This window comes from Myotis davidii, unplaced genomic scaffold, assembly GCF_000327345.1.
Source record: "Myotis davidii unplaced genomic scaffold, ASM32734v1 scaffold235, whole genome shotgun sequence".
NCBI lineage: Eukaryota > Metazoa > Chordata > Mammalia > Chiroptera > Vespertilionidae > Myotis > Myotis davidii.
In genome coordinates this window covers 5,350,130-5,365,224 of record NW_006287462.1, presented here as the reverse complement: position 1 = coordinate 5,365,224, position 15,095 = coordinate 5,350,130, and the positions used below count along the sequence as shown (strand labels likewise).

At 41.8% G+C, this 15,095-nt stretch overlaps 1 protein-coding gene across 12 annotated transcripts in view; it reads right to left on the bottom strand.

The window, feature by feature from the left end:
* The window catches only part of LIMCH1 (LIM and calponin homology domains 1), a 191,889-nt gene that overhangs the window by 6,733 nt on the left and 170,061 nt on the right, over positions 1-15,095 (bottom strand). For 8 of the 12 annotated variants that reach the window (XM_015561051.1, XM_015561052.1, XM_015561050.1 and 5 more), the window contains 7 exons: positions 12,880-12,972; positions 11,847-11,951; positions 10,859-10,986; positions 8,749-8,870; positions 8,360-8,483; positions 4,228-4,336; positions 1,446-1,548 (listed from right to left, as the gene is read on the bottom strand). In XM_015561051.1, coding sequence (XP_015416537.1) covers positions 1,446-1,548; positions 4,228-4,336; positions 8,360-8,483; positions 8,749-8,870; positions 10,859-10,986; positions 11,847-11,951; positions 12,880-12,972 — 784 coding nt within the window. Of the gene's footprint in view, positions 1-1,445; positions 1,549-4,227; positions 4,337-5,885; positions 5,973-8,359; positions 8,484-8,748; positions 8,871-10,858; positions 10,987-11,846; positions 11,952-12,879; positions 12,973-15,095 lie in introns of all 12 variants that reach the window. The other 4 variants (XM_015561044.1, XM_015561049.1, XM_015561043.1 and 1 more) reach the window with 1 other exon arrangement.

The following is a 15,095-nucleotide window of genomic DNA, read 5'->3' as shown; positions in this document are numbered from 1 at the left end:
TTATTTATACCAGATTTTATATGTTTGATACATAGTATCAATATTAATATTATATGTTTATACCATGTGCATATATATTATAATGGTATAAATATATATTTATAGCATATGTTTATATATGCTCTATATACATGGTATAAACATATATAATATATAACATAGATGTTACATGTGTAAATGATATATAATATCTGGTATAAACATATAAGATATAAATGTATATAATATAAAAATATAGTATGTAATATAAATAGTCTAGTTTGATGGTACCAGCTCATCTCTAAGTTGGAACTGTTCTGAAGTCAAATGTTTATGATAGATCAAAATCACCTGATTTGATTAAATTTTTATTTCACATAATTTTATTAAAATGTATAAATTTCTCAGATTATACTAAACCTACAGCTATAAAATAATTTAGTTTCAATTTTTACTCTTAAAGTATTTAGTCTTGTAGATTTAGAGATCCTAAATTAGCTATAAAAAAAAGCTATAAAAATGTCACTTCCTTTACTTGGAGAAATAGCAAAACGTTCTTGTATTTCAAACACCATCTCTTCATTCCCTCACCCTTTTTCTTTTAAAGAAAGAGTTTCTGACCAATGAATTTTCATGGAAGAGTCACTTGTTGTCTAGGCCATGCACCAGAAGGGCTATATTTATGATGGAGAGAGAGGCTGGATTCAGAGGGTTAGCCACTGGCTATTTTCAGATTTTCTAAACAGCAGCTGGGCAACAGCACCCCCTGGTGCCCCACAAACTGACATGAACCTTCTATGGTAGGAAACCCAGATACAAGGTCAGAGGGCAGGCTGCTCAAGGGAGCTTCAAGACAGCACATACTTGTTCAGCTCTGATGATGTGCTCAGGTATCTTGGACGAGGGCCGAGATTCACAAAGAGCAGAACCCATCATTTGGCCTCTTGGGACTTTAAATTTAGTTGGGACCAACAACATATTGTGTCATGAAACTCTTGAATGTAGGACATGAAGCTACTGAGGAGCTGGTGCTTGATTTGATGAACACTGGAGAGCCATTCTTCACACTTCAACCCCTCCCCACAATGGTGCTGGTCTTCTAAAGATAGGCCTCGGCAAGCAAATAGTGCTTTACAGACCTTATATCTGCCTTCTATCTCACCCAAGTCTCTGGGGTGAGCTCAGGCAATGCCTCAAACTTGGCCCACAGTTTTTATCTGCTGGTGTATTAATGCACTTCATGATGAAAAGAATTTGGTCACACCCAAGCAGTAACTTCTAATAGAAAACAAGTGGTAATTAAGGGGTTACTTCATTATTGCTTCCTTTACTTAGATGTTAATAAATCTTTCCCTCAGGGTAGGAGTGTTAACTGATAGGCAGAAATAACTGAATTCCTCAAATGGGCCCGAGAAAGACATACTATTGCACTCACTTATCTCAAGGTATTTCACCCCAGTACTTACTTCTGGATCTCATGTAGCAATCATTACAGTTTAGGAGACCATTTCGAATCCTCACATCCGTCCCACTCATTGCATCTCCAAGTTGTCCTTTGCAAATTCCACACTACCGGGGAGAAAGAACAGAGGTTATAAGATGCATAAGGAATCTCTTTATGATGCTTAGTTATTCTTTACATGAATAGTGCAATAATCACTTCTACAGCCTCCACATTTGTTGAGTATCTGCTATGTGTTAGATGCTGCACTAAGAACTGACTGACAGCAACAATATACTTTTAGCATTTTATGGTAACTCCTTGCATTTTCCAGAGAAGGACGGTGGTGCAGAGAAGTTAGCAGAGAAGTTAGCCAATTTGTCCAAGGTTGTAAACCCGGTAAGTGGCGTTGGGTTAATCCCAAAGCCTATGTTGTTAACCTCTAGCACATGCCTTTTCTCAATCAAGATCGAAGAACCATTTTATTATTTTTTTAAATTAAATTTATTGGGGTCTCATTGGTTAATAAATTTATATAGGTTTCAAGTGTAAAATTCTATAAGACATCCTCTTTATATTGCATTGCATTTGACCCAAAGTCAAATCTTCTGTCACCATATATTTGACCTATGAACCATTTTAAACAGATTGAATTCTAGTGGTTTTAAAGAAACACATGGGCAGCAGGTTATGAATGAAAACTTGTCTGTGAATAATCGCTAAATGCTTCCCAGCAGAGTTGGTAAGTTCTGCCAGATCAGAATTCCTAGGAAATAGCTATTCACCTTATCTTTCCACATTAAAGGCAGTGACACCCAGAGTCACAAATCCACTGAGAATGGCACTCCTTTCAGCTAAGTCAGCTTGAGTGCAGACAAAAACTGTGGGATAGACTGTGCTGGGTGCACCAGAGGAGTGGCAGTAGGGGTTGGTTCTTTTTTAAAAAAATTGTTTTATTGCTTAAAGTATTACAAAGAGTATTACAAATGTCTCCTTTTTTTTCTCCCCTTGACCTTCCCCTAGCCTCCCATACCCCCCAGTGTCTTGTGTCCATTGGTTATGCTTATATGCATGCATGCAAGTCCTTCGGTTGATCTCTTAACCCCCGCCCCGCCCCAACCCTCCCCGGCCTTCCCACTGTAGTTTGACAGTATGTTCGATGTTGCTCTGCCTCTGTATCTATTTTTGTTCATCAGTTTATAATGGTCTTAAAGTTGGGGTTGGTTCTGATGCCAGCCTCTCGCCAGGAGAGCAGGACTGAGCTCAGGAGGAGAGGGCTAGCCTCAGACTCATGTTTTAAGGTCACTGAAGGGAGAGGGAGGCTTCATCCAAATTATGTTACCAGTTGCATCTACATTGCACAGGTATGTATCTTAAAGCATCAGGTCAGACCAGGAAGTGAAAGACAAGAGAGAGAATAATGGCCTAGACAGCTTAGAAAGGGAATCTCCTGCCTCTTGAGAATTTGCAAAGACCTTTTGCCACCGCTATTATTTTGAGTTCTGGTAAAGTTTCAGAGAAAAAACTCTGGTGTTGGAACATATTATCTTGGCATTACCATGAGATTTTAAAATGTAAATGCCTTGAACCTCAAAATACTCTTAGACCATTTAAGACGTGCATTATCTTGGTTAATTTTTCAATGAGAATATTGATAAATTGAGTCTCATTAAGTCTCCATATTGTGTTTTGTCCAAGATAAGCTTTGCTTCCCAGTGAGAACTGGTGCTATTAAATTTTGGGACAACTTCACTTACTTTCCCCTAACTTATCAGTAAAGTGGGAGTTATTTTAACCCAATGCAAGTGTGCTTTATAGCTGAGGAATCTACCAACAAGACATAGATCAAAATTCAAGAAGGACAAAGAAAGCACATCAGGATTATAAAGAGAAAGAAACGACTTTCAGAGGAAGAAGGTTTAGTTTCAAAAATTATATATTAATTTGAAAGATGTCTATGAGCAAAAAAAAAGAAAAAAAAAGATGAGACATACTGACAGAGGCCAACTTATAAATTTTATATTATAATAAATCAGTTATAACTGGTTAAATCACTTACTTAGCAGGAAATTGGAATTAGAATCCAAGCCTCCTCATTTTCAGTATACATATTAATTCATTTATCTAAAAATGTTTACAGACACCATGTCTGCTAGGTGTAGAGGAAATAGTGGTGAGCCAGGCAGACATGGCTCCTGCTTTTATGGAGTTGATCATTTGTTAAAGGACATGATAGTTAAACAATGCAACAGTGAGTGGTACGGACCATGAAAGGTTCTGTAAAGCCCTGTAACAAAGGCGAGAGACTTAGTCTGGGGGAGCAGGGCAGCTTCTCAGAGGAAGTGCTCTTCAGTTTGGGATCACAGACACATTCAACTTTGCCACTAACTCTAAGCACACTGAACTGACAGAAAATCTTCAACATCAAGTCACAGAGTTTGAGAAGCTGCCAAGATATCACCTTCCCAATAAATTCACATGCCCTAAAAGATGCAGAAGTATCACTGGCCTCCCAGGGTAGCATTCTCAGCTTCCTGCCAGAATAGATGCTCTTCAGCAACAAAACCTGTTTCACGAAGACACATTGTACAAACCTGCTTTGCTACTTCTAAGCTGACTCCCCAGAGGAACGCAAGATAGCTGAGAGCTTCCTCCCGAAGGCTGGACTCCACACACACTCCGTACACTCAGAAGGGCGGGCCTCACGAGCAAAGGCAATCAAGGTTCCCAGGAGGTCTGTCTCAGTCCAGAGCGACGCCCAAGGACACCGCGATATTGTACTTAGGAGGAGCGTGATGAATACATACCCGGAAGCACTGGATGTGAAAATAGAGGTTGAGGGTCTCGATGATCATCGCAGCTCCTTTTCCCAAAGGAAGCCCACAGGACGAGCACAGCTTCTTCCCACTTATAGACCTAGGTCAAAACCACGCATAATAATCAAACCTCCCATTTAGAAGAGTTGGTTACATACACAAACATGTAGCCTCATGCAAAAAAAAAAAATGAAAACATGGATTTAAAAAATGTTTATCTCATGAGTGAAATGACAGTTACTGAACTGATAATGAGCAGCAATGAAGCATTAGATGTAATTGGCAAACAAGTGCTAGACTAAATACAATGGGCCTCCATTGTGGTAGAGAACCTGGCGTGCATGTATATATGCATGTGTAAGTGTGTTTTAGTTAATTTGTACAAGAAGTAGGTGTTGTTTATTCAATCGCAATGATCAGATGCCTTGAAATGATTCCATGTATTCATCATGTTTATATAAGCTCTAAAAGATGATCAAATTTAGCTTTAGTAAGATTTCAATTTTCTTACTAAAGTTTACTTTAAAATTTTCTATAATTGATTTGTTGGCCCACGAGGGCATTTCTTTTACCTATTAAGAAAAGAAATCTTTTTTTGTATAAAAATAGAGAGGCAATTGTGATGCAGCCCCACAGGCCACAGGTCAATATGGGATCAGATCCCTGCTTTGTCCCGAGGTTCTGGGATCTGGTGCAAAGGACTCCCTTTGGGTTTCTCTTTCAACTTCAACATGAGAGGGTTGGACTAGATTATCTCTACTGCTCCTTCCAGTGTAAGCTCTGCGACTATAACTTGGGCACTCGGGAGTTGTAAGCCCCTCGAGGGCATGGGCTGCCTGGACTCACCTCTGTACCCCCTAACCCCCAGCACAGTGCCCGCCAGTGGACAAGAATCAAACCCAGCAGACCAACACCAGGCGAGGGGTAAGCTGGCTGTCTCCTGGGGCGGCTTGCCCACAGCTAAGATCAGATGGCACCGGTGCCTATTGTCTGGAAAGCGCTTGGAATTACACAAGCAGTTTGAAAATGTGCAATACCATTCAGAAGCCAACAGGGTACATACAGAGGGACAGCAGAAACAGAAAGGAAGGAAACAGGGAAGAGAAAGAGTTGCCCTGAGCAAACCCTATTTATTAGGATTTTCCCCTACCCAGTAGTTAAATGAAATGTCTAAATCAAAAAACCTTGGAGTAGACCTCAGTAATTGGTCTCTCCAGTGAATGGGAACTCGGCAGCTTTTAAGAACATCATGGGGCCCAATTAATATCTGGCAGCCATCCTTTGAGAGCCTGAGTAGGGGAAGGAAGGATGCAGTTTCGCTGCTCGGCCCCGCCTGGTTCTCTGTAAGAGCCATCAGCCTAGAAGGACCGAGCCATCTTGGAGGGGAAGGCGCCGACTGAGGAGCCCAGCAACTGTCTGGTGGATTTTATTATTAGATTGCAATTTCCACAGAATATAATTAAAGGCCTGTGGCCACAGCCGCGCCAACGTCATGCACTTGGCTTTCTCTCTCCTCCTGCCTGTGTGTGTGTGTTGAAAGCGATTTGATGGGCAAACTTCTCGAAATCATTTGGCAAGCATTAATTCGGTTCGAATTATGCTTGGCAGGCTCCAGTCAAAACAAAGCCACCTCCGAAAGGCTTGCTGACCTCTTGTACCGGTTTGGTGACTGGCCAGGAGGGGTGGGAGGACAGGGGGACAAGTGTCCCGCCTGGAAGTGCTCTCGAGGGCTCTTCCTGTAACATGGTAAAGGATCCAACAATTATGACAAGGAAAGAGAAGCCCAACCCTACAAGAGAAGACATTTTAGGTATGGAAATAAAATACTTCCCTGATTACCAAAGAAAAGACCACAGAGTGTCCTAGAGGTAATTATTTCTAAAGAGCAAAAATAGTAAATCCGTCTGGCAAAGATTATACATGCAATGGCTGCACGATATCAGACCAGGCTGGCGCTGTGGAACGGAAAAGCCAGAATAATTTTTCAATAGTTAAAATTGCATGCTGAGTTAGATATAAAAATCAAAGATGCTGGGGAGAGAGGGGCAAGGTGAGTAGGGATTTAGGAAAGGGCGTGTGCAGAGAGCCCAGAGAGAAAGGGCAGAACTTCAAGGAGGTATTTTCCAGTGGGGCAGCTTCCACCCCCATCAATACATTCATTCTGAGGACATGTGATGAGGGGTGGAGTTGACAACATTTAATAACGGCTATGGCATTGGCATCTACAGAGCACAATGGTCCCCAGCCAGACGCTACCAGAACGGTTTCCCAGGTGTGGCTGGTTGCACACCCTGCCTGTTATTAGCTGTCAGTTCTGGGCTCTTGCTTATAAAGGTTCATTTCATTTGTACAGAAAGGGGCGGAACACAGAGGAAAAATGAGGCTAAGAGAAATGCCAACACAGGAGTGAACAGAGCACGACTCCACCTGTCTTCTAACTGGTTTTGGAATAACTCCACCAGCCCCCTGCCCACCCACACCTCCTCCTCCAAAATATCATGTTTGCCCTGGTTGGTGTGGCTCAGTGGCTAGAGCGGCGACTTGTGGACTGAAGGGTCCTGGGTTCAATTCCTGGTTAGGGCACATGTCTGGCTTGTGGGCTCAATCCCCAGTGCAGGGTGTGCAAGAGGCAGCCGATCCATGATTCTCTCTCATCATGGATGTTTTTCTCTCTGTCTCCCTCTCCCTTCCTCTCTGAAATCAATAAAAATATATTAAAAAAAACAAAAACAAAAAACCAAGAAAACAAAATGTCATGTTTTCAGGTAATACCCTAGAGCAGTGGTTCTCAACCTTCTGGCCCTTTAAATACAGTTCCTCATGTTATGACCCAACCATAAAATTATTTTCATTGCTACTGCATAACTATAATGCTGCTACTGTTATGAATCGTAATGTAAATCGTAATGTGAAAGGGTCATTCGACCGCCAAAGGGGTCACAACCCACAGGTTGAGAACCGCTGCCCTAGATGATAAGTACCAGTGCCTAAAAAATGGTTGGAAATCACTGCAATAATCAATAACAATCATGATTACTTCTGTGTGATTTCAGTTTCTATTTATTCCGAGTGTCATCTAGGCACATAGGAACAAAATTGGGTAGATATAAGAGAAAAGGGGGAAATGGTTCAAATACCATTTTTAAAATGTAACAGAAAAATAAGGTAACAAGTTGAACTTATAAAACAAGTCATCCTCATCCTCATCACCATCCTCATTGTCTATCACCAGCTGTACCACATAGTACTTATTATTCGTCAGGTACAAAACTTCACACGTAGGTAGTATTATTATTGCCATTTTATACATGAAGAAACTGAAGCAGGGAAAGATTAATCAACTTGCTCAAAGCCCTACACAGGCAAGTGGCAGAGTCAAAATCTGAATCCAGGTGGTCTAGCTCCAGGTAGAGGACTTGCTAAAGTATAATGAATGTTGTATTTTAAAAGCTGATTACAAAGAACCTCTGGTTTACATATGATCTTACCATTGAACTGTGGTATAATTTTGAATTCTTCTACCACTTAACCATCAAGTCCTTTGAATAAGTTATTTAATTTCCTTGAGCCTCTATTTCCTCCTCTGAAAAATGGAATAATAACTCAGTTGAAGTTATTGGGAGAGCTCAGTGAGTTAATTGATGAAAAGATGCGAAAAGCTATGTAAGCCCTTCAACACAGTGCCTGTTATATTGAAATGTATAAAAAATATCAGAAACTATTGTAAAAAAGTAGAAATCTTACAAAATTAAAATATAGCCTAAGGTAGCTACCTAAAACGGAGAGAATGATAATGAATATTTGTCAATAGATTTTGAGACATTTTAACTCACTTAAAGAAATTGTTTATACAACATGCCTGCAAATTCTTTTCAATGTTTAGATTTGTGGGTTAAAAGCATTACTTTGCCTCTTTCAAATTGATAAGCTCAGAGTGTATTACTTGTCTGGGAGACTGTCCTAAATTTCCATAAACGTTTGTTAACGTGAATCAATGAGATTCAAGAGCGAGAAGGCACGAAAATGCTGCGAACACCTTGCTATCACACACCTTTTCATTTTCCCTTTCTTAGTCAATACATTAAAAAAAAAAGGAATTCCACATCTGTCTTTGGTTACTCACTTCCGCCTTTCACTCGGTGACTCAATCTGATGGTTAATGCTGTTATCCAATGGGAGGGTTTTTGGCTTCACATCTTCTAAAGTGTTCACTGGCGGGTTTGATACCTGCTGATTCTGGGATGGACCTGAGGCCAATCAAGAACATAAGCTTAGTGCTCAGTAACATCACCTTTGCTTAGCAAGTCACCTTTCTTTAAAGTGCTAACGCCTGCTGAGGGCTCAAGGTGAGTCCGCGGAGAGGCTGGCACTTGGCGGTGGGAGTTTATTCACGGTGCTGTAGAGCAAAAGCTAGAAGAGAAGCCTGTAGCCAATAGAAATCATTTCTGTCTGGATGACAGGCGGGGCTGTCATACAATAATTTAAGCATCGGTTGGTCTTCTCCTTCCTTACCCTGAGCTAGCTGCGGGTTCACCCCACAGTGTGGGGCCCCAGCTTCTGTATCCAGCTGATCATTCTGATGGGTTCCTTTTGATACAGGGTTCTCAGAATCAGTCAAGGCCCCTTGAATAAGTCTGTTAAAATAAATCAGTATGTTTCAGAGCAGAGATAAAAGCAACTGAACTAAAATTATTGATCTTATCCTTTAGGGCAGTGGTTGGCAAACTGCGGCTCGTGAGCCACATGCGGCTCTTTGGCTCCTTGAGTGTGACTCTTCCACAAAATACCACGTGCGGGCGTGCACGTACAGTGCGATTGAAACTTCGTGGCCCATGCGCAGAAGTCAGTATTTTGTGGGAGAGCCACACTCAAGGGGCCAAAGAGCCGCATGTGGCTCGTGAGCCGCAGTTTGCCGACCACTGCTTTAGGGTATGGAAGTACCAATTTCAATATGAAAAAAACAAACAAATGAGGGCTAACTAATGCTTATTTGTTTTTTTATTTTAAACTAGGTTTAAATGCTCTGAACTGCTACTCGTTTTTATTATCCATCAATTTAACAAGCTTGAGAAACCATCATTTCTGATGTCTTTCCCACCTCCCTGCCCACAAAGCAATTTATTCTAATAATTTCAAGAGAAGCCTGAGCTAACTCCTGGACTCCCCCAGATTTTTATGAGAGGGCTTATTGGAGAAATCATTTGGACCACGTGGGACTCTGGCAGCCCATGGTTATCTACAAAGCCTTTTTATAGCGTCTGTGTATAAAGAAAGGAGAGGTTGAAGAGATTTTAAAGGGTCTGGCAACAATAGAGGCTGTTTGGAGAACTATAAAAAACTCACAAAAAATGCTTATCAGTGGTGCTCAAAAATTCCTGATGGGTGGCTTTCATTTCATAAAACTGGAAAGTCCCTTTAAACAGTGTTAACTGGAAGCAGATGTGCTATTCCAAGGGCTCTGCAGACTCTGGACGTGGGCCCCGAGCCCCTGTACCTGTGATGGCGAACCTTTTGAGCTCGGCGTGTCAGCATTTTGAAAAACCCTAACTTAACTCTGGTGCCGTGTCACATATAGAAATTTTTTTGATATTTGCAACCATAGTAAAACAAAGACTTATATTTTTGATATTTATTTTATATATTTAAATGCCATTTAACAAAGAAAAAATCAACCAAAAAAATGACTTCGCGTGTCACCTCTGACACGCGTGCCCTAGATTCGCCATCACTGCCCTATACCCTACATCTCACCCAGTCTTCTAGCTGACGGGCACAGGAGGATTCTCAGAGCAAATTCCACCAGAAGAGCTCAGCTATCAGCCAACCCCAAATTCACCAGTCTTTGAAAAGAACCCTAAGATAGCCATTCCTGTCTTCAGGCCCCTCTGAAGATGGTGTGTATATGTGTACATACAACCTGGTCCGGCATGCACACTTATCAATATCTGTCTAGTATCTCAGAGCTGCAGAGGCAAACATCTGTCTCATAAAGAACGTGCTCATGGCAGAGCCTCCTGGGTTTCTGTGGGTCTCTTCTAGGTTAGCTGTGGGGTGGAAGCAACAAACTTACCATTGCCCAAAGCTACAATCCGATTCTGCTCCCATGGAATAGACTAGAACCCATGAGTGTGTGTGGGGAGACGGGTTTACCCACACCCAATCAATTTGTTGGTTGTTCTTTATATTATCACACAGAGTAAATGTGGCTTCTCACAGCTCAGAGGATACTAACAGCAGGGTTCAAGTCCACAGTGAAACCACAGTTGGGGGAACCCCAGCACATGTCTTCAACCTCTGTCTCTCCAGACACATTAATCATTTCAGGTGAGCAATGTTTAGGTTTAGGGCTTTGAATGGGCCACATGCCCCTTCTCTGATCTACACTGTTGCCTCTCATTTGAAAAAGGCTTCGCCTATTTAAAAATCAGGCTATTTATATTCAATTGCATAAGGACACTGACTTCAGAGTCATTAGAATGTGTTCAAGCAATATGTAATGTATTACTGGAATGATCATTTCAAAGGCGAATATATTTGCATCAGCAATGAGCACTTCCTGGGAGAGAACAGGCAGAGCCCGGTTTTGCGCATTTAGGCCAAAAGCCTGAACCGTGGGGCATACCTGCCCTTCTCCTCCAGGGGACCACTTTCTCTAGTCTCAGGCAACAAGCCATTGTTGCCCCCCTGGAATGGTTTCTTCTGTCTTGTCTCTTGTTCTTCTTCATGACAGTTTTCCAGATCCATCTTATTCTAATAGGGAAAACAAGGATAATCTCAAATATAAATTAAACGCACTGGACAACACTCATCTCTGGCTATGAAATAGCTGAAGCTTTCCCCCCACCCCCCAATCACATTGCCTGCAAGTTAAGGAACAGTTGTTCAAATTATTGAACAGTAACTGAGCTATAACGATTTAAAATAAACGTGCAATCTGGATCTTTTTCAGAAGTTAATATAGAGGGGAGTAGTTTAGAACTGCTAATTTCAGGACAAATGGCTTTTCTAGTGCCCACCATTATTTTCTTTAATGCAGATTATGGACTATCCAGGGTTTGGTATGACTTCTGTCCACGACCTCCATGACCTTGTTTGGGGGATGTGGAGGTAGACCAGCTGTTCAGGGCTCTCTCCAGCCCTTGAAGACACATGTAAATTTCATGTGGAATTTTAAGAGTGGGTTAGAGGCAACTTTGATGGAGGCAGGTGGAGAGCCTGCTGTTGCCATCCTGTTGCTGCCACCGGTGCAAAGGGACATGTGCTATGGCAGAGAGGAATGCATGTCTACTGAATGAACGAATGATGGGCAGAAAGAAGTTTTCCCAGCACATGGCCCATGAATTAGGACCTAACCAGCCAGTGCAGAGAGACCTTGGTAGCCAGCCTGTGGGGCAGATTTGGCCTCATCAATGACTATACTGCCCCCTGGGCAATGGCTCTAGGATTTGGCCATGGAATGACAACACCATGGTGTATGATGGCATTGTAGTAGCTGACACGAACCTAGGGAAATAGCCAGTCCTGGATTTAATCTCATGGAAAACTTGGCTGTTTGATTTTGTACTTCTTTTAGGTTTATTTCACAAACTGCTTTTAATTTATAGTCTCACCACTGTTCCACTGCCTTCAGTTACAGAGGAGGATGTCGACAGCTGGTCTGCGGAACTTGAAGAAATAGTAAATGGAACCACAGTGTCTTCAATTATTTTGCGCTCCTAAGAGGAAGAACGGGAAGTAATGAAAGGGGGGGAAAATCAAGTATCATATTTGTCAAGAGAAAAATTTCATTAAGGAACTTTAGAAAAAAGACATCAGAATTATATGCAAACAAGCAGGGCATTAAAAAAAAGGTCTTATTTTTTAAAAGCACATAAATCAGATAATACTCTCTACGGGCAATGACTTAGAAATTAGCATTTGATTTAATAGAAAAACAGTCTTCACAAATTAATTAGTTAGTGAGATGCAAGAAGCCTTATTAGAAATGCTGTAGGGATTGGATTATGTACAAAAATTATTATTGAAGATAAAATTCACAATGATATTAATCATAAGCAAATTTTAGATAATATAGATAAAATGTAACTCCCTTTAAATTATCTAACGTGGTCTGGTTTGTTCATCTAAAAAATATGAAGCCTACAAAACCAAATATCCCTCCCCACCCTTCCTTAGCACTGCACTCAGCCTACTGTACCAAATCTCTTTACTAAATCTCTTCAGTACCATAGAGTGAGTGCAGTGGTAAGACTCATTTGGCCTTGATGATCAAAATTATCCTCATAAAATTAATTCACCACCAAACATGCTTGCTCAAACAAACACACTAACAAAGACATTGGTATTCTAACGTCCTCTCTCGCAGATCAATCAAGAGCCTGACTCTCTGACTGGAGATCAGATATAATTATATCGTCACCCTTGATCATGACTCAGCACACCGGATCACAAACTGAATTTGGGGGAATTGTGGTCTTTTAGTGCCACCGGGATACGACTCTTTTAAAGAGGTTGATGGGCTCTGCTAAGGGTGAAGATCATCAGCCACAGCCACACGTACACACAGACCACAGACACAAAAAGCTTTGATAGCCTCCGAGGAACTAGGACCAAAGGTCCAATTCCTTCTTGGGAAGTTCCTACCTCCTCATAGTATCTGCGTTCTTCCTCTTCCACCTCCTTTTGGGCCTTTTCCCACTCTTCTTTCAGCTTGTCCTGCTCTTTCTGGTATCTCTCCTGTTACAGAATTTCCAGAGACTGTTCTGAACCGACCATTGCACGCATCATTGGGACATTCCCCACTCAGAGCCACCATGTTGAGAGACCATCTTCTTGTAACATTCTGACTCTAACCGAATCACGTAACACAAGGGGAAGAGCATTGTGTGGTACGCAAACTGGTTAGGAACCTAAAAATCCCAGGGAGAACAGCACAGGGTGGGGGCCTAAGTAGGCTTACAGTTGTCTATAGGGAAAATTACAGTAATTAATAAATAATAATGCAAGTTTAAAACTGTTTTGTGTTATCACAACTGTAAATCTACTTTTCCCCCATTGTGTATTTTTAAAAAATATATATTTTATTGATCTTTTTACAGAGAGGAAGGGAGAGGGATAGAGAGTTAGAAACATCGATCATCTGCCTCCTACACACTCCCTACTGGGTACGTACCCACAACTAAGGTACATGCCCTTGACCAGAATCGAACCTGGGACCCTTGAGTCCGCAGGCCTATGCTCTATCTACTGAGCCAAACTGGTTAGGGCCCCTTTGTGTATTGTCTGCTGTTGTTTTGTAGAACTGTTTTTCAGATATGAGTAGGCATTTCCTTACAAAAAGAGAAAAGATGAAAAGATTGAAAGATTCTAAACTCTTCCTTCACTTGAGTTTTGTCCTAGGAGGTAAGCTAAACCACTAGTTTTGCCATTCTGCTAAGAGAAATATGTTTGCTGTTGGGAGAGTTTAATAAAGGGTAAAAAAACGAATCCTGCAGAAAGGTCCAAAGTGGACAAGATGGTAATTAGTTGAGTAGTCAAATTACTCTTTGCTTGAAGCCATTGTACCCAAATGCAATGTCCCTAGCTTTAAGTAGCTTCTGAATTAAGAGTAGCTTTTAAACAGCCCACTAGAAGGCTTCAGTATCAGAACTGCCATTTTTTGTTTCCAGAAAGAATACAACACTAGTCACCACTTCTGGGGAAAAAAAAAATTACTGTGAATAAGAACAGCTTTGAAAATGTGACCAGAGTTCCTGACCGCTGACTGGAAGAAATAAATAAATGGCGATGAAAATTGATGCCTAAACTGAGAACTGATACCCCTGGGTGCTTGGGGATGGCATCCCTGACTTGACGGAGACAAAGGAATCAGTATGACATAATAGTCAAATACTTTAGGCTAATTATTGCCAAACCTCTCTCTGAGGCTCAAACAAATCTGGGCTCCTATTCTCCTGGGGAGGCGCTGGGATTTCCTCCAGATCTTACCTGTTGTGCCGTTATCTTAGGAGCGGAAGGGTTGTATTGGGATTGCAAGAGCCTGGTGTTCATGTGAATGCTCTGGCAAAGCCATGGTTGGCCAACCCCTGGTGGGCTTTTCTTTCCAGATAAAGGTTTTGTTACAAACACCTACCACTGTAAACCTAACATTGTAAAGTGTTAGAGAGGAACTTCAGGGGCTTTTCACATAGAGAAAACAGACCTCAAAACTCCACAAAAGCTGAAAAACAAGTGAAGCATTTTAGGTTCATTGGTTCTAGAAGCTCACATCACGTGCTCCCCTCCCCAAGAGGATGCACTGATACCTGTAATTCGGGGCGTGAAAGAAGTACGTCTGTCCCCTCCCCCGCCCCCCATTTCCCCACGAACACCTTTCCCCAAAGCCCACAGCCCACCATGCCACCACACTGGGTAACAATTCGGTGGGGCAGGAAGGAGACATATGCCTGCATCTGTAACCGTGGTCCTCCCCTTCCAGAGGGTAACGGACAGGGTGCGCGTGGCCTGTGCACTTGCCTGCCTTCTGTGCTCTGTGGATTCCCTGACTCTGGGCTGTGCATCTCTCAGCTGGAAAATGGGCTCCTGATTTCTGAGAGAACAGCAGATGGCTGGGGTTGGTCCGGCCTCTCTCTCCCAAAGGCCCCAGAAGTCCCAGTGTGACTTTGCTGAATCCGGTTCTTATTAACATTTTGATAGTGAAGATTCACCTCCATGCAGTTTTGAAAAGTGTAAGATTTAACTGGCAGACCTAACGCCACACTACAAATAGCTGGCTATCTAAACGGATCCTGCTCCTGCCCCTCGGGAAGTAAGCCAAAGGGATTAGAACAAAAGTATTTTTTAAAAAAGTAAAATAAACT